This window comes from Pseudophryne corroboree, chromosome 1 (genome assembly GCF_028390025.1).
Source record: "Pseudophryne corroboree isolate aPseCor3 chromosome 1, aPseCor3.hap2, whole genome shotgun sequence".
Lineage (NCBI taxonomy): Eukaryota > Metazoa > Chordata > Amphibia > Anura > Myobatrachidae > Pseudophryne > Pseudophryne corroboree.
In genome coordinates, this window is record NC_086444.1 from 623,832,391 (window position 1) to 623,852,100 (window position 19,710).

Consider the following 19,710-nt stretch of genomic DNA (forward strand, 5'->3'; position numbering starts at 1 on the left):
GCACATCAATATCAATCAACAATACAATCAGCCCAAATAGAATGCATGCAGTGTAATTCAAGAACCCCTATTAAGCATATAGTATAACATCATGAACTCACAAAGCAAACAGGGGTCATAATACATGTCGCTGGAATAGGCATCATTATTCAGACATCAGAGACAGCTGTGGACGCTGCGCCGCGCGTCCGGAGTTACCGGAAATACGTCAACCATATCGCGCGTTACCATGGCTACGGAGTTGAAAACATACGCGTCACCAGTAACCATAGTAGCGCGGCGCACATTTTGATGATGTGCTAACCACGCAATAGAGCGTGTCATACCTGTCACTCGTAACCAAGGTAACCTCATACAACTATAGATTACAGAGCCCGGAAATGCTAGAAAACAGTTTGAGTTACGATTGCGCTCCACGCTGCTCACCACAATAGCTAAACCCAAATTAGCCTAGAGCTCACACCTATATCACAACGTGACCCAGATGTAAGATTACCATTATACCATAGACATCTGGTACAGTATACCAAAATATACAACAGACCAACAGTATACATACTATATATATGACTGATTACAAGTATAGTTATTAATGCACATTGAAAGGATTAACTCAATATCACATAGACTCCACATCAGCAGTTCGAAATGTGCTATGTTATTAGGTTTGCAGGTCTTACGTTCGATCCCCATATCTGATAGGTGATATTTTGCCGAGGGATTTTGGGATTGATGGTATTATTGTTATGACATAGATGTTGATAAGCTGACTAACTTTAATGTATTGTCTACATATATTTGCAGCCCATGAGCAGTGTCATAACCCTGTTTTCTGCATTCTAGTTCTTTAGTGATATAGTTTTATATCATTTCGAACTGCTGATGTGGAGTCTATGTGATATTGAGTTAATCCTTTCAATGTGAATTAATAACTATACTTGTAATCAGTCATATATATAGTATGTATACTGTTGGTCTGTTGTATATTTTGGTATACTGTACCAGATGTCTATGGTATAATGGTAATCTTACATCTGGGTCACGTTGTGATATAGGTGTGAGCTCTAGGCTAATTTGGGTTTAGCTATGGTTGACGTATTTCCGGTAACTCCGGACGCGCGGCGCAGCGTCCACAGCTGTCTCTGATGTCTGAATAATGATGCCTATTCCAGCGACATGTATTATGACCCCTGTTTGCTTTGTGAGTTCATGATGTTATACTATATGCATAATAGGGGTTCTTGAATTACACTGCATGCATTCTATTTGGGCTGATTGTATTGTTGATTGATATTGATGTGCTATATAAGGGGACCCGGTAGGCAGTGTCAGTATGTGTGTAACTGGCATGCTGTCTGGATGTCTTCATTGACTGTCTTGAGAAAGGCCCTAGGGGCCGAAACGTCGACACACTATTGGTGATTATGATGTATCAATAAACCTTTATACTCTTATGGACTGGTGAGTGCCCTCTGTTGGATTTTCCAACACACCTGGTATATATATATATATATATATTTTTTTTTTTATCTCAAAACTCATTTACACTGTGTAAAGAATAGGGCAGTCTTAAGTATCCATGGCTGAAGGCCAGTACTCACGGGCCGATGCTGGAGAGATGTGTGCTGAGCGAACCGCTCAGCACACATCTCTCCCGGCACTCAGCACAGCACGATCTGTGCTGAGCGTGCGGGGGGAGACGGGGGGGCCGCTCACTTCACCCAGCGGGTGAAGTGAGCGACCCGCTAGATTGGCCTGCATGCAGGCCAATCTAGCAGCAGCGATAGCGATGCGCGGGGCTGCGCATCGCTATCGCTGTTAGGGCTACACACGGAGCGATCTTGCTGAAAATCTAAGCAATCTAGTCAGATTGCTTAGATTATCGCTCCGTGTGTACCCCCCTTAACTCTGCTCTGGGAATGAAGGTACATAAGAAAGCCATGGGCAAACACACGTTTTTGTTGAACCAGAAAAGGTTTAGCCACACCCGTCTTCTCCCAATAGTGAAAGCCAGACAATCAGCTGAGATCGCCACACTCACTCACATTCAGCATTCTCCTAGCTGGGGGAATAGAACTGGACAGCACACCTACACTATTCGTTCCGTGTTTCTCTTACGTCCTAGAGGATGCTGGTGTCCACATTAGTACCATGGGGTCTAGACACAGCTAGGGGAGCTCTACAGAGCTTCTTTAGTTTTATTATTTTCTATGAGTTAGTTTAGGCACAGGGAGGCTGCTGGCAACAGCCTGCAACAGCCTCCCTGCTTCGTGGGACTAAGGGGGGGAAGTAGTATCCGCCTTGAGGGGTCTGAGCCACTATCTCCGCTGACAGGACACGGAGCTCCTGAGGGTGATGATTGTTAGCCGCCCCAGGCGACCGCTCACTCCCGCAGCATGCCGCAACCCCCTAACAGAGCCAGAAGATTCCGGTGGCGAGTGAGTCACCGGCCCCCCTGGCAAGCAGGGAGCCGGTGTGAAGATGGCAGCAACAGGGTAGGAGCGCAGTATTAACTGCGTTCCGGAGGCTCAGTGGTACATAGTGCTGCGCTGTGAGGGGCGCCCTGAGCCAGCACCTATACCCTACACTGGTCGCAAGCCTGTCAGGGACCTCTGTTACACTGCCAGCAACAATCCTCAGGCCAGTATAAAAAACTGAAGAGCGGGAAGCTGCGCCATGTTAAGGAGGCGGAGCTTCTCAGAGCGGACCCAGCAGCGTTCAGCGCCATTTTCCTGCCTGCAGATCCTGTACAGAGACGCTGACAGGGAGAGCTGTCCCTCCCAGCAACTCCAGCTATCCTGTGCGGTACCAGGGGGTTGTAGAAGGGGGGGCTGTGTAAATACTGTGTAGTCTATTAAGGTACACAGTAAGCGCCAGGTAGTGGTCTTATATCTACCTAGGAAAGCGCTGTGTGTGGGTTGGCTCCAATCTCTGTGCTTCTCTGTAGCATACTTGGGGGGAAACTGTCTGACATTTGACAATAATAATAGTGACAGAAAAGTGCCTGGGTGCCAAAACAGATAAGCAGCAAACACACTGGTCAGAAGGTATCCTCAATACCACAATGAATCACGTGAATACAAGAAGTTAGACCAGATGAAGTGTGCTAATCTAATAGCAATAAGCAATTAGTACTTCCCTCACAATTCTTCTATCGTGGGACTTTATATGTACTTCAGACAGTTGGAATCTATATGTGAGGAAAAATAATTATTTCCAAAGATGGTGTAATACGTTCCAAATAAAAAAATTGTTTTAATACAAACAAACAAACAATAAAAGTAACCAATAAAACCATAAACAGGCATTTATACAATCAAGGGTATAGATGGCGGTTTACCAGATATTGGTAGAATAAAAAGCCTTGTATAATGCCTTTAAGATGTATAACGCTGATATAGACTTTGCATAATTCACATCTCAATAAGGAATAATTAAGGTGGGGGTTTACCAGATTTCCATGAGGTATGGGCCTTTAGGTGTAATAGTGAGGAGAAACTAGCTCCGGCAGATATACTGCCTTGAGGAAGGGAGAGGTACCAAATGCGTCGGCATTGTATGACAGGAGTGTTATTGTCGGTGGAAGGCTTACCAGACGGACGGAGTTTTTGGACCGTGGAGACAGGTTCCGGAGCCGGTTTCTCCTCACTATTGCACCTAAAGGTCCATACCTCATGGAAATCTGGTAAACCCCCACCTTAATTATTCCTTATTGAGATGTGAATTCTGCAAAGTCTATATCAGCGTTATACATCTTAAAGGCATTATACAAGGCTTTTTATTCTACCAATATCTGGTAAACCTCCATCTATACCCTTGATTGCCTGTTTATGGTTGCATTGGTTACTTTTATTGTTTGATTGTATTAAAAAAAACATTTTATTTGGAACGTATTACACCATCTTTGGAAATATTTATTTTTCCTCACATATAGATTTCAACTGTCTGAAGTACATATAAAGTCCCACGATAGAAGAATTGTGAGGAAAGTACTAATTGCCTATTGCTATTAGATTAACGCACTTCATCTGGTCTAACTTCTTGTATTCACGTGTGTCTGACATTTACGTGTGTGTGTTGTCTCGCATAGCCATGTCTAGGGACTCTGTGTCTTATGCTGCAGAGGACATTTCCTCTCAGGGGGAATCCATTCCATGTGCAGAGGAATGTAATGTCTTATCTCAGATCCCTATTAATGAGCCTGAGTGGTTAACCTCTATTAAAGGTATGATCTCTCAGATCTCTACTAGGGTAGCTCATACTGAGACTGAAACTCAGGTTTTAAAGAAATCTATAGCAGCTTGGTCAGGTTCTGTCCCTATTCCTTCAAAATCGACTAGAATATACCCACAGAAACGTGCACTTGCCCAGATTATGCAAGATGACACGGATACCGACTCTGACACGGCAGACGGTGACGGGGATGTGCTGAGGGGGACGGCATCCCTTGCAAAAGGGGTGCAGCTAATGATTGAGGCCATTAGAGATGTGTTAAATATTGCTGACAAAACACCTGAGTAGGTTGAGGAGGCTTACTTCACAGACCATAAAAGCCTCGCAAACCTTCCCTGCGTCTAAAGAATGAAACGCTTTATTAGAAAAATCCTGGGAAAACCCGGAGAAAAAATTCCAGATCCGCAAAAGGGTTCTGGTTGCTTTTCCCTTCTCTAAGGAAGATAAAAAAAATAATGGGAAAACCCACCCATAGTTGACGCATCTGTTTCCAGACTGTCGAAAAAGGTGGTTTTACCTGTCGCTGGATCTACCGCGTTAAAAGAACCGGTAGATTGACACTACGCTGAAATCCATATACACTGCTTCAGGTATGGCGTTGAGGCCTACTATTGCCTGCGCATGGATCTCTAAAGCTATAGTAAAGTGGTCAGGCACATTACTAGAGGATTTGGATTCACTAGATAGAAGTGACCTTGAATTATTTTTACGTAACATACAGGATTCTGCGGGATTCATGGTGGAATCCATGAAGGACCTGGGTACGCTGACTGCAAGGATATCTTCCATGTCTGTTTCAGCTCGCAGGGGACTCTGGCTATGCCAATGGTCTGCAGACGCGGAATCCAGGAGAAATGTGGAGAACCTACCCTACACAGGTCGGGCTCTATTTGGGGAAGCACTGGATGCGTGGATTTCCACGTCAGCCGCAGGTAAGTCATCTTTTCTTCCCTCAGCTGCGCCTTCTACGAAGAAATCTTTTTCTTCATCGGCATCGCAGTCCTTTCGGACCGCTAAGACAAAGTCCAAGCCTCCTACCACCTTCTTTAGAGGTGGGCGGGCAAAATCCAAAAAGCTTCCACCCGCAGGCTCCCAGGACAAGAAGCCTGCTTCTGGTACCTCAAATTCCTCAGCATGATGGTGGACCACGCAGCCTGGAGGACGGTCTGGTGGGTGCGAGACTCAGATGTTTCAGACACGTCTGGGTGTCATCCGGCCTGGATCCCTGGGTACATATATTTTGTCCCAGGGGTACAGACTGGAGTTACAGGAAACCTCACCGATTCTTCAAATCAGGCTTGCCAATTTTACTGACAGACAGAACTGTCCTACTGGGAGCTATCCGGAAATTGGAAAGGTCAGAGGTCATTGTCCCAGTTCCACCACTTATGCACAACGTGGGTTACTATTCAAACCTTTTTGTGGTACTGAAACCGGATGGTTCGGTCAGACCAATTTTGAACTTTAAATCGTTAAACCCTTATCTAAGGGAGTTCAAATTCAAAATGGAGTATCTGAGAGCGGGGATCTCAGGTCTGGAGGAGGGGGAGTTTCTGGTATCCCTGGATATCAAGGATGCGTATCTCCACATTCCGATTTGGCCTCCACACCAGGCTTATCTCAGATTTGCACTGTTAGACAGTCACTATCAGTTTCAGGCATTGCAATTTGGTCTCTCTACGGCACCGAGGGTGTTTACCAAGGTGATGGTAGAGATGATGGTTCTCCGCAGACAGGGAGTGAACATTATTCCATACCTGGACGATCTGCTGATAAAGGCGTTGCAGTCCATTGCTCTTACGACTCATCCATGGTTGGATCCTGAATCTTCCAAAGTCACATTTAGAGCCGACAAGGAGATTAACTTTCCTGGGGATGATCCTCGATACGGAAGTGCAGAGGGGGTTTCTGCCGGTGGAGAAAGCGCTGGTAATGCAATCAATGGTCTGGGATGTCCTGAAGTCAGCCTGGGTATCGATTCATCAGTGCATTCGTCTTCTGGGGAAGATGGTTTCTTCTTACGTTGGCTCTGCAGTTCGAAAGGTTTCATGCTCGATCCTTCCAATTGGATCTCCTAGACAATTGGTCGGGTTCTCATCTACATATGCACCTGAGGATACGTCTGCGCCGAAAGCAAGGATTTCACTCCTCTGGTGGCTACAAATACCTCACCTTCTGGAGGGCCGCAGGTTCGGGATTCAGGACTGGATCCTTCTAACCACGGATGCAAGTCTCCAGGGCTGGGGCGCAGTCACTCTAGGGGAAACCTTCCAAGGAAGGTGGTCAAGCATGGAATCCAGTCTTCCCATAAACATTCTGGATCTAAGCCGTATACAGTGGTCCTCTACATGCGTCTCATCTTCTGCGAGATCGACCCATTCAAGTGCAGTCGGACAATGTAACGACGGTGGACTACATAAACTGACAAGGCGGAACAAAGAGCAGAGCGGCAATGTCAGAAGTATCAAGAATCATCCTCTGGGCGGAAAAGCACGTGGTGGTTCTGTCAGCAATTTTCATTCCGGGAGAGGACAACTGGGAAGCGGACTTCCTCAGCAGACACGATCTCCCTCCAGGAGAGTGGGGCCTCCATCCGGAGGTGACCAATTTTTAGGGGGTTCCTCAAATAGACATGATGGCCTCCTGCCTCAACAAAAAACTTTGGAGGTATTGCTCCTGGTCAAGAGAGGGTGGGTGTTCCAGTCGGTCTGTGTACGTGTTTCCTCCACTTCCACTAATTCCAAGAATTCTAAAGCTCATAAGGAGAACAGGTGTTCAGGCAATCCTCATTGGTCCGGACTGGCCAAGAAGGGCTTAGTACGCGGATCTTCTGGATCTACTGCTGGAAGAGCTGAGGCCTTTTCCTCTTCGGGAGGACCTGCTGCAGCAGGGGCCGTTTGATTTTCAAGACTTACTGCGGCTACGTTTGACGGCATAGAGGTTGAACGCCAGCTCTTAGCTCGGAAGGGCATACCGAACAAGGTTATTCCTACCCTGATACAGGCTAGCAAAGGAGTAACATCTAAACATTACCATCGCATTTGGAAAAAGTATGTGTCGTGGTGTGAGTCCAAGAAGTTTCCGACGGTGGAGTTTCAACTGGGACGTTTTCTCCTCTTCCTGCAAGCAGATGTAGATATGGGCCTGCGGTTTGAATCCGTAAAGGTCCAGATTTCTGCCCTATCCATTTTCTTCCAGAAACAGTTGGCTTCCCTCCTATCACTGACCTGGGTTGAGTGTGTTGTGAACTCGGGGGTTCTTCCGGTGACCGGGAAGGGGAACCACAGCTGGGCCGAAGTAGAGATGGCCGAATATAGGTTTTCTTCATGCAGGACTTTAGCGGTAGGCAGAGCTCGTGACTGATACTGGAATCCTCCTGAAAGACAGGACTTGAGAAAGGTGCTGGTGATTACTGTGAGATATGCTAAAGAATCCCTGTAGCGATGCTGAAGCACACTGAGTGATGAGAAATTTGTGAGCGATGCTGAAGCACACTGAGTGGTGAGAAACTTGTGAGCGATGCTGAAGCACACTGAGTGGTGAGAAACTTGTGAGCGATGCTGAAGCACACTGAGTGGTGAGAAACTTGTGAACGATGCTGAAGCACACTGAGTGGTGAGAAACGTATGAGCGATGCTGAAGCACACTGAGTGGTGAGAAGCTTGTGAGTGATGCTGAAAGCACTGGCGACTGTGTGACAGAGGAACACGCTGAATGCTGAGAACACTGGAGACTGTGAGACGGAGGACACGCTGAATGCTGAGAACACTGGAGACTGTGAGATGGAGGACACGCTGAATGCTGGGAACACTGGAGACTGTGAAACAGGGAACACGCTTGCACTAAGGGAGCACTGGAGTCTATCACTAAGGAGAGACGATACTCAGGCGCCGGGCTCTGTCCGGCGTCCACCTTTGAATTCCCCGCCTTCCTCCGATTGGTGGAGGGGTGCCAGCGACGTCACCCGCCCACCACCCACGTGACAGCCGGGCGCAATGGCGGTGCCCACGCTCCGGGGAACCGCCGCCAGACGCCGGGACCCAGCGACCACCGGAGGCGGGGACCGCCAGGAGGACCAGCGGACACGCAGGGGTAAGCGCGGCGGCCGCTGCCCCTGGCGTGTGACACCTCCCTGAGGTTCAGACTTTTTTGAAAGGGGTTCTGCACATCCAGCCTCCCTTTGTGCCACCTACGGCGCCCTGGGATCTTAATGTGGTGTTACAGTTCCTCCAATCGGATTGGTTCGAACCTCTACCGGAGGTTGAGGTCAAGTTTCTTACGTGGAAGGCTGTCACTCTGTTGGCCTTAGCTTCTGCTAGATGTGTGTCAGAGTTGGGGGCTTTGTCTTGTAAGAGCCCATACTTAATGTTTCATGAAGATAGAGCTGAGCTCCGGACACGTCAGCAGTTCCTTCCGAAGGTTGTGTCAGCATTTCATATCAACCACCCTATTGTGGTGCCAGTTGCTACTGACTCCTCAATTTCATCAAAGTCGTTGGATGTTGTAAGGGCTCTAAAAATCTATGTGAAGAGGGCTGCTCGTCACAGACACTCGAACTCTGTTTGTCCTGTACGATCCCAAGAAAATTGGGTGTCCTGCTTCTAAGCAGACTACATCTCGCTGGATCAGGTTCACTATCGATCATGCGCATTCTACGGCAGGATTGCCGTGTCCTACATCTGTTAAGGCCCACTCTACTCATAAGGTGGGTTCTTCCTGGACGGCTGCCCGGGTTGTCTCGGCTTTACAGCTTTGCCGAGCGGCTGCTTGGTCTGCTAAGTTTTACACGTTTGCTAAGTTTTACAAGTTCGATACTTTGGCCTCTGAGGACCTGAAGTTTGCTCAATCAGTTCTGCAGGAGCCTCTGCACTCTCCCTCCCGTTCTGGGAGCTTTGGTACATCCCCATGGTACTAATGTGGACCCCAGCATCCTCTAGGACGTAAGAGAAAATAGGATTTTTAAGTACCTACCGGTAAATCCTTTTCTCGTAGTCCGGAGAAGATGCTGGGCGCTCGCCCAGCGCTTCGTGATCCTGCAGTGGTTACTTAGTTCAGTACTGCTTAGTTCTTGGTTAAGTACTGTTTTGTTACCTGGTTAAGTAATCTTGTTCAGCCGTTGCTGAGTTTTCAAGCTGGTTAGCTTGGTTTGCCTTGTATGTGTGATCTGATGTGAATCTCGCCACTATCTGTGTATAATCCTTCTCTCGAAGTTGTCCATCTCCTCGGCACAGTTTCTATACTGAGTCTGGTAGGATGGACATAGAGGGAGGAGCCAGTCCACACTCTCAAACTCTTAAAGTGCCAGTGGCTTCTAGTGGACCAGTCTATACCCCATGGTACTAATGTGGACCCCAGCATCCTCTACGGACTAGGAGAAAAGGATTTACCGGTGGTAGGTAATTAAAATCCTATTTTTTCACATTGTCTCTCAAGGGCATCTTCCATACCACCACCATAAAACCTAAAATACTGCCATAGCTCAGTGTTCCAAGGAACAATGCACCATATATGTATAAAATAAATAAATGGCCCAATACAATATTAATGATCAATACAAAATTAAATTGGTATAGAAAGTAGGCAGTGTGTTGCCCTTGTACCTCCCTGGCCTATGTGGGCTCTCCGTTCTGCACAAAATATTATGAACATTTATCTACTACACAGGTTCTCAAACTCGGTCCTCAGGACCCCACACAGTGCATGTTTTGCAGGTCTCCTCACAGAATCTCAAGTGAAATAATTAGCTCCATCTGTGGACCTTTTAAAATGGGTCAGTGAGTAATTAATACACCTGTGCACTTGCTGGGTTACCTGCAAAACATGCACTGTGTGGGGTCCTGAGGACCGAGTTTGAGAACCCCTGATCTACTGTATATAGCGCCAGCATAATCCATTGCACATTACAATTGGATACAAAGCAGTAATAAAACAAGACTCAGGAATAACAGACAGTCAAAGAGTTAACCTTACGCTCTGTTCTGCTAGGCCTGCTATAAAGCTCAGAGATTACAATTATATAGTGTATAACAGGTTGATATATCCAATGTTTTGGAACACTAATTGCCCTACTTCTGCTCCTGTGATAAATTACACTGGTGGGGAGGCCTGAGAACAGGCTTCAAGACATAGCAATATCCATAAATACAATTTGTAGTCTTGTGGTATGTACAGTACACAATGGGGGTAATTGAGAGTTGATTGCAGCAGCAAATTTGTTATCAAACCAGAGAGTTAGATTTGGGTTGGTTATTTTGTTTCTGTGCAGGGTAAATACGGGCTGCATTATTTTTACACTGCAATTTAGATTTCAGTTTGAACACACCCCACCCAAATCTAACTCTCTCTGCACCTGTTATATCTGCACCCCCCTACCCTGCAGTGCACATGGGGGGGGGGGGGGGTCATTCCGAGTTGATCGTAGCTGTGCTAAATTTAGCACAGCTACGATCATCGTCCCTGACATGCGGGGGGACGCCCAGCACAGGGCTAGTCCGCCCCGCATGTCCGTGCCGCCCCCTTTCCCGCAGAAGTGCAAAGGCATCGCACAGCGGCAATGCCTTTCTACTTCAAGAGTAGCTCCCGACCAGCACAGCTTTGACATTACACGCAGCCGCTGGGGCCCGCCCCCCATTCGGTCCGGCCACGCCTACATTGGTCGGACCGCGCTGATCGCAGGCCTGCTACGGCCTTCGGCCGTCTGGCATGCGCCGGCGTATGCGCCGGCGTATGCGCAGTAGAGACTCGTTCGCTCGGCTGCGATAAAAAGCAGCGAGTGGGTCAGAATGACCCCCATGGTTTTGCCCAACTGCTAACAATTTTGCTGCTGCGATCAACCCTGAATTAGGCCCAATATGAATGTGAGTCTTCTCTACTAGCATGCATCAGTGTTCAACTAATCATAAAGATCACTTCTCTGTATTAGAAACACTGGCCAGTGCTGTCTGCACCAGAACTACTACACACAGCATTGACGTCATCCCAGAGCCGACCTAAATCTCATGGTGTACAGGCCGCGTTTCCCATAGAGACCAATTGTATGTTTCTGGTGAATGCAGCAGCTTAATGCTGGCACAGAGCACAGGAGGGAAATATGTATTTTATCTCCAAGTTGGGTCTGAAGTTAAACAATGACTTTCTCTCCTGATGAGGGATAGCAGATACTCCATGAATTGGTGTGTAGAAATGAAGCTGAAATACAAGTGGAGCAACGGAATCCAAATGAGCCAGACTTGCCTAACTATATGTTTTATTTTGGCCAGAGATCTGCCTGCTGACACGGGGACGTCGCACTGCCAGTGTCCGTGCGGATACATACTGCCGTCTGTACTCCCTCTCTGTGGACCACTTCAATGAGGTGTTGGAGGAGTATCCCATGATGAGGCGTGCATTTGAGACCGTTGCCATAGACAGACTTGATAGAATAGGTAAGAGCCATGTAACATCTGTGTAATCCCAAACACTCTTTCCGTGCCTCATTTTGTGCTTATTACTTGGAACGCGCAAGGTAATTTAATCATATATAATAAAAGGCTAACGCTGCTCCTCACCTCTGTGGGGGCAATTCAAGTGTTTTGCGTTTCAGCGGCTTACAGAGCAATTCAAGTGTTGCTTTGTTCAGGTGCGCACAAACGCCGGCGCTAACATTACTGTTCCGTTATTTTGACAGGCTGGTAACTAGTAAATATATAATAATCAGATGTTACTCTATATGTTTCTACCAAGGTAACTGTAATATAGAAGAGAGTCAATCTCCACAAATGTACACTACAGCAAATGATAAGCATGTGACATAAACGGATAACTGAAGGCCTCATACACTAGTAAGATTTGTCCCTTTCCTACATGATTTCGACCCGTTGTGTCGATAAATCGTGTGAAAAGTGCGGTCCCGTGCGGATCGGATCGGGAGATTGTCACTGCTGCACCAAGGATACATCGTATCCTGGAGGAGTGAATAGAGTCGCATGCGAAACATCGTATGCATAATGACCACGTACAATGTATCGTATGCGATATAGCTGCCGACGGGGAGTTGCTGAGGTATCACATGCAGCCTGTATGGCCACCTTAAGATTGAATAGTACATCTAAAAACATTTGTTTAATATAAACATTTAAAAGGTTAATTACATAAAATTAGTAAACAGCACATATAAAAATCTTTGCGAAATGGTAAATGGAGATAACTACACTGGTTACATTGTAGTGTCTGACTGTCCCTGATACTGCCCATTTTGTAACTCTTAAGGGCCGTATTCACGGCCCGATTTGGGGAGATGTGTGCTGAGCGAACCGCTCAGCACACATCTCTCCCCCCGCACAGCACAGCGCGATGTGTTCTGAGTGTGCGGGGGGAGACGGGTGGGCCGCTCATTTCACCCAGCGGGTGAAGTGAGCGACCCGCTAGATTGGCCTGCATGCAGGACAATCTAGCACCAGTGATAGCGATGCACGGGGCCGCGCATCGCTATCGCTGTGAGGCGTACACACGGAGAGATCATGCTTAAAATCTAAGCAATCTAGTCAGATTGCTTAGATTTTGAGCAGCGATCGCTCCATGAGTACCCCCCTTTAGGTGGAAAGATGGCGCATACACCTACCTAAGCAAGTACATATGGATTGGGGTTTTCACGTAGCAGAGGAATTTCTATTGATCATCACGTGTGGGTCCTCCCACCCTCTTTGGGACAGTTTATCATACGTATGAACAACCAGCCTACAGAACCCCAACTAACCATCAGTGAGAACCCCCTAGTGACAGTTTTAAGAAGCAATAAGTGACTCTAACCTAGCACCCCTGTACCTCCACACTCACAGGGTTCAGGGAACTATGATTACTAGTTTGGGACAACATTGGGTTATCGGATGAGACTTTATGTAATATATAGACAGACCACACTACCGGCTCACTTAAGGGTAATACTTCATGCACAGTATAGGCATCCAAACCATAGTATCCTAGAGTGTTCCCTACTTACCTATAGATTTGCATCTATGATATCAGGACACTTCTATTTTTGTATGAGAAGCTGTCAGGGATAGATCATTAAACCTACAGTAAGTAGCGCTGGCCGATTGTCACAGCTTTTCAATAATAGCATAAATAAAATGTTTGCAATAGCATATGCAGAGTATTTGAATTCAGTGTTACATTAACGTATAAAAACATTTTTCTTTACAACTGATAGTGAATTGAGGCAAACCTGTATAAAGAACTCCATCCAAATCACCAAACATTAAAGCCTGTCTCATACTTACTCTGTTCTGCTTATTCTCTTGGTCCCCTGCCTGTCGGATTCAATCGGGCATCATTCCCTTGTGCCGTAAAGTAAACAAAGTCAAATACTACAGGGCCGTACTGACAGGGAGATTTCCCCAGAGATGTGTGCTGAGCGGTCTGTGCTAGACCGCTCAGTTCACACACCTCTTCCCCCGCTCAGCACAGAGTGATATGCTGAGAGAGAGGGGGGGGGGGGGGAGGGGGAGAGACACACGGGGTCCGCTCATTTCACCCAGTGGTGAAATGAACGCCCTGCTAGATTGTGCCATGCAGGCAAATCTAGCATCGGCGATAGCGATGCGCGGTCCTGTCGCCGGCACCCCTACACACGGAGCGATGTGCAGCTAATTTCTAAGCAATCTAGTCAGATTGTTTAGAAATTAGCTGAACATTGCTCTGTGTATACCCCCCTAACTGCTTGTTTCAATGAGGTGATTGGGACAAGTATAGAGAAATAGGCATGGGGACCATTGGGGAATCGGAGTTAAATAAAATAAAGCATGTGAAGGGTAACTCCATCCATACAAACCTAGCTGAGCTGTAGGCATCCTATGCCAGGGAGTACTCTGAGTACTGATTCATCAATGGTGCGCTATATTGCCGGCTTTCCAAAAGTCACCAGCAGTCTCAGGAGGAGCACCCAGCCTGCGTGTTTCCAATACAGATGCTGGCTGGACAGATCTGGGGCTCTGTGTAGTCAGTGTCTATGGTATGTATTGACAGCTGTTTGTGGAAAGGAGCCACTGTGGCATAGAAGAGCTGGAGAGGGTCTGTACACCAGATTTCCAGTTTCCCTGGCATGGGCCTCTACACTTAGCTAATTAAGGCAGTGGGGGTTTTGGGAGTAAAATAAATAAATAAGATGGCAGATCCTTTAATATTTATATTGTTAACACCACCTAATACTAGATTAATGTTTGATGTAGAGTTCTTCTGTAAGTATGGTACCTAACATAAATAAAATGGACTTGCAATGTGTTTGCTAGGTTATGGTATTTGTTACAAATTAATCTCCACTTTAATATGTTCTACTTATGAAGAGCTCTTACTTATAAGCACTTTCTAGTTTAATAAACATACTAAATAAGGCGCAGCAAAGAGAAGACGGGAACGATTTCATTAATTCTGGAAACAGCAGGAGTTGTAGCGGATTTTGTGAATGTTGGTGTAAGCAGGTATAGGCAAGGAGGCAATGAAAGGAGCACATAATCTTACAGAATATTTTGTCCTATCCCACAGGGAAGAAGAATTCCATCCTAATGCACAAGGTTCAGCACGACTTGAACTCAGGTGTCTTCAACAACCAAGAAAATGAAATCATCCAGGAGATTGTGAAGTATGATCGAGAGATGGTGCAGCAGGCTGAGCTCCACCAGCTGAGTGGTGGAATGTATGCCACCTGCAATCCACCTTCTCCACAACCCCAGGTCACATCGGCTATAGCAACTTTGCAGCAGGCCGTGGCCATGAGCTTTTGTCCCCCAATGGCTAGCCCCTTAGTGGGGTCCCCTCGCATCATGAGACGGTTCCAATATGCCCAAGGAGGGCCTGGAGCCTTTTCTGTATCCCCTGCCCTTTTCCAGCCACCGCTACAGCTCTTACAGCACCATCCACCCCCTCATCAAGGGCCACCACACCGGCAATCTGCTATCATGCCCAGTCCTCCAAACCAATCACCACGAGTGTCTCAGAACTTTGCCTACTCTGCCAAACGTCAAACAGGCTCTCAACTCTCTCTCACGCATTCTGCGGCTTCTGTCTCTCCACAGCGTCTCTCTGTACACAAGAGCACCCACTCCCTGCACTCTGGCACACTCACACGTGAGTCTCGCCCTCTCTCTGCTTCACAGCCCTCGCTGCCTCAGGGGGCATCACAGCTCCGCAGTCCACCAGCTCCCCCTCCAACATCTGGCAGCTTAACCTCCCCAGTGGCCAAGGGAGGCTTAGGGCCACAGGTTGGCCCAAGGGTACCGGCCCCTGCAAGACTTGCCCTTTCCCACCAGTTGTCCTCTTCTGGCACAGTTGGTGGTGTCTCGGACTCTGGATTGGGAACAGCATTGGGAGGCAGGAAGGATTCTGTGGTCAGCGCCCCTGATACTGATCCAGTAAGTGGGAGGCTCTCTGCAAACTTGTGACCGAGTGAGAACAGTTAACCCTACCTATTTGCGGAGGTACTGGGTGGTGCACAACTATTAAGCGAGAAAGTAAAACATGCCCTAGCCTGCTCTGGCCCTGTGCAACTTTATTAATGTCTCTACTGCATGACGAAGAGCTTCTATTTTTGGCAGTGGAGACTTTAATATGTGAAAACTGCAGAGGAATTAGTTAAGTCAGTAAATGTCACCTCTGAAAGCACTGCCATATTTTCCTACTCTTGTAAACAGTGGAGTTATGTGGCATTGTTCCATGTCAGAGGTCTGGGGAGAGCTCTGCATGACGTGCAAATCTTCAGTTAAGTTTTACTGAGGTGGCCATTAGGGAAGAGACTGCTAACTGCTAATGAGTTTTTGGTTAACAAAAATCCACAAATCAAAAACTCTGGCTGTTGCCTGATTGATAGATCCTCACTCTGAGAACAAAAATTTTAAAAGCCACAAGTTTGTTACTTCTCTAAATCCCAAAATGCATTAAGCCAATTGTTCCGTGCAAACTGCAGGCAGTTTGCCAATGCTACAGTCCCCAGGACTACAGCAATCCAGTGACAGTGTCACATATGGATGTCATGTCAAGCACCTATATTTATATGATCATGCATAAGCAGTTTTGTTTATTATCATGTCTGTTTAAAGGGGTGACTTTTTTTCTTTTTGTAATATCACAGTTATAATCAGTAGTTTTGCACAGTCAATGCCCTCTCTCATTTTAATGTGTTAACCACCAAATGGCTATAGATCTACTAGGAACAGGAACTGCAAGTCCTAGGGACAACTCTTATACTGATAACTGTCTTCACAGCAGCAATTCTGCAGGTGGCTGGTGTGGTGTTAGATGTATCCTTTCAGCAATAATGCAGCCACTTTCTAGAATTGATTGCCAATTATACTGTGTAACTCTTCAAAGGGTTAAACAGTATGATTGATGAGGCTGTGTTTACATTTAAATGGAAAAATAGATTAACAAGAACAGCCAAATATACACTGGTAGCCAATAATAACAAGCATGTAATGTTTCTGCAGCTACTAGTATACAAAACACTCCTTGCTAAACTGTGGCACACAGCAGCCCTTCACCTCTCCTGGGCACGGCCGTGATCATGGAACTACCAAATCCGTCGCACCAAAGGACCTGTGTGTGTTTACTTATTAACAATATAAAGCTTTTTTTTTTCTTTTTTCTCACTGCTGTTTGTCCATTTCATGGATTGTATTTTAGAAAGCCATATTGTGTATATCACAGCTGTATATTAAGATATATATATACCTGTATAATCTGTACACTATACATCCTGTTATAAAACAGGAATGGGGTTGAGTGACTATCTTATAGATGTAGAGTCTTAGAAGCCACGTCAAGACTTCACTTGCATTGATAGAGGAATGCGGCAGCAAAGCGCATTTTAGGCTCAATCCTGTGTGATTTATCTGAGGTGTGGTTCTATTAGGTTAAAGACCATATGCCATGTGATTGCAGTAAGTAAAGAAAGGAAAAAGACTATCCAACCTGCCTGGTACCACTTGAAATATGGTCAAATGGAAATGCAGTACAGTATGCAGATTTTCTTTTTGTCCTGTGTTCAAGGTAGAGCATTGTGGTATCAGTCAGGGATAGGCATGTCACATGATGAGTTCACATCCTATCTAAGGTTCACCTCTGTTCTCGCTATGCCCTGTTATCACCAGTCTCCATCAATAATGAGGTGTCCATTTTCCCAAGTAATAATGATCTGCATAAACATCTGCATTTTCCATGTAGCTTTAATATAGTCCGCTGCATGAGGCAACACCACAGGTAAACTGCAACGTGAATGAGCCCTTGGGCAGTGGAGAAAATCCTAGCAAGGGGCAGTCCCATCTGAAGTAGCACCTTCTGTTCTCATGATTTTATCAGCTGCAAAAACCCATTCTGCGCGGTACACTGGCTTGTGGCTTTAACTGTGACAGAATATAGCCGTTACTACTTCAGCATTTTGTGTCAACATCATATAGTGGAAAGATAAACTACTACTACATTCCATGTCGTCTCTAAATTCAAGATTTTTGAAAACATACAAAGCTTGTGAAAGGGTTGGCTGGGCAGATGATTTATATGCTGTATGTTTTTAGTGGGACTGCCCCTGTAGGATAATACATATAATGCAATTTTATTTCATTGAAGTGTCCCCATCCCTAGGAGGAAAAACCCCCCACAAAATTTATATTATTTGGGGTAGGAGTTGCCCTCTCTACTCCATGGTGGCAGTGCCACCATCTGTGGCTGGCAGTGTCACTAATGAATGTATTTTGGAGACAAGGGGGAGGGTTAATATGAGAACGCTGGCTCTCTTGTCTCTTCAGAAGCTGCACTTTACTAAGCAAATGATTCCAGCTTCACTGTGTGTGCAATAAACAGATGTTTCTGAACTGTGTTTTGTTTTGACTGGTTAGCAAGGAGATAATCTGCAGTGACATGCATCAGTTATCTTTAGTCCTCCTGTAAAGGATGGATAGCCCCTCATGCCAATAACCGCTGCATTGCACAGTCCTGACGCATTGCTAATGTCTTGCTGGCACATGAAGGTTACTTGAAGGACATACTTGAGAAATATTAACTACAGCAGAGGAAGATGCACAGATTAATGACTGCACAGTATGAGGCTAACTGGCACGACCATTGTGCTCTATACCAATGAAATACTCCAAACCATTGCTTTTGCCCGAGTAGTTGAATACACCTCACACATTTTACCCAGAGGGCAGCAATTTGGAATTACCATAAAGCTTATGAAAACAGATTCATGTTTATTTATACACAGACTCCTTTGACCAAAAAATGTAAAAAAAGGCTCCTGTATAAAGAAATTGGGGAATCTGTTAGACAGATGAAGCTTCCACAGGAAGGATAGACTGACATTCATTGCTGCACAGCAACATCCTAATATAATTCTATATGGAACAGTCCCAGGCTCCAGTGTAATGCTGAGACTACGTAAGGCAAGGCGATCAGCTGAAGAAATAAGTTGAATCTTTCACATGTTCTAGATTGAACATTCCTAGGGAAAAAAGAATAGAAAAGAATAATGAATGCTGAAAGCTGTAACGTTTTTCTCGCAAAACCCTTTCCATAAATACAGGGCACAAGATGAAGGCTTGGGAACAAGTGCTTCTCACCTGTCTGCGGTAAGTCACTGAAGTGAGTAAGCATTCGGAGATTTTCCGGACTCTGAGCTTGTGACCTGACAAATGAAAGATGAGAAATGAGCAGCTAATATACCAAAAGAAAACCACCTGTGCTAGAGTTTCCAGATGAGCCATGCTAAACCAAACACATTAAATACAGGTCTCATCTAAACGAACTATAACGCTGTTATTTTTTAATGGCTGCTGCACTCTTACATGGTCATCTACAACACGCCATTCCTTCCACTGCTGACAGAGGAATCCCATCTGGGGATTATATTCCTCCTCCTTTCATTCAGCCTAGATAGTTTCCCTTACAACACATCACCTCTCAATCTCCAATACTCACGTGTTGCAGTATTTCTGTATTAAGAATGCAGAGAGATTCTGTAGTATAGGCTGACTGTGTAGAGACACAAACTGTTCCCGGCAAACCTGTGGACCAGAATTGCTGTTAGAGTTCTTTTGGCTGAATACATAGACCAAGGGGTGGTGTCACTAGGGACAACGTTAACACTGCACTTTCCCTGTGTTCACAAGTAATCACTATGGTGATGACAGACTGATGTGAAGCCACAACTCTTCCCATGTCGCAAGAGGTATTATGCGCATATTTTACATACAACATGTTTAGATTTTTAATTTCTCATGTGTGATGTGTAGCAGTGTTACAATGTACCTTGTCACAATGGGAGAGACTGCACTCATCTGTTTTTGTTTTCCTAAGCTAGAAAAGAACAGTTAAAATAGGATTTTAATTACCTACAGGTAAATCCTTTTCTCGTAGTCCGTAGAGGATGCTGGGGTCCATTTAGTACCATGGGGTATAGACGGGTCCTTTGGGAGCCATTGGCACTTTAAGAGTTTAATAGTGTGGGCTGGC

General features: G+C 45.8%; 2 protein-coding genes across 4 annotated transcripts in view; one reads left to right on the forward strand and one right to left on the reverse strand.

Moving 5' to 3' along the window:
• Positions 1-18,071, forward strand: part of HCN2 (hyperpolarization activated cyclic nucleotide gated potassium and sodium channel 2) — a 102,831-nt gene extending 84,760 nt beyond the window's left edge. The window contains exons 7-8 of the mRNA XM_063914482.1: positions 11,493-11,657; positions 14,752-18,071. Coding sequence (XP_063770552.1) covers positions 11,493-11,657; positions 14,752-15,647 — 1,061 coding nt within the window. The 3' untranslated portion in view covers positions 15,648-18,071. The remainder of the gene's footprint in view (positions 1-11,492; positions 11,658-14,751) is intronic.
• A 358-nt stretch (positions 18,072-18,429) lies between these two features.
• Positions 18,430-19,710, reverse strand: part of POLRMT (RNA polymerase mitochondrial) — a 283,173-nt gene continuing 281,892 nt past the window's right edge. For all 3 annotated transcript variants that reach the window (XM_063914478.1, XM_063914479.1, XM_063914481.1), the window contains 3 exons: positions 19,177-19,262; positions 18,819-18,883; positions 18,430-18,700 (listed from right to left, as the gene is read on the reverse strand). In XM_063914478.1, coding sequence (XP_063770548.1) covers positions 18,833-18,883; positions 19,177-19,262 — 137 coding nt within the window. In that variant the 3' untranslated portion in view covers positions 18,430-18,700; positions 18,819-18,832. The remainder of the gene's footprint in view (positions 18,701-18,818; positions 18,884-19,176; positions 19,263-19,710) is intronic.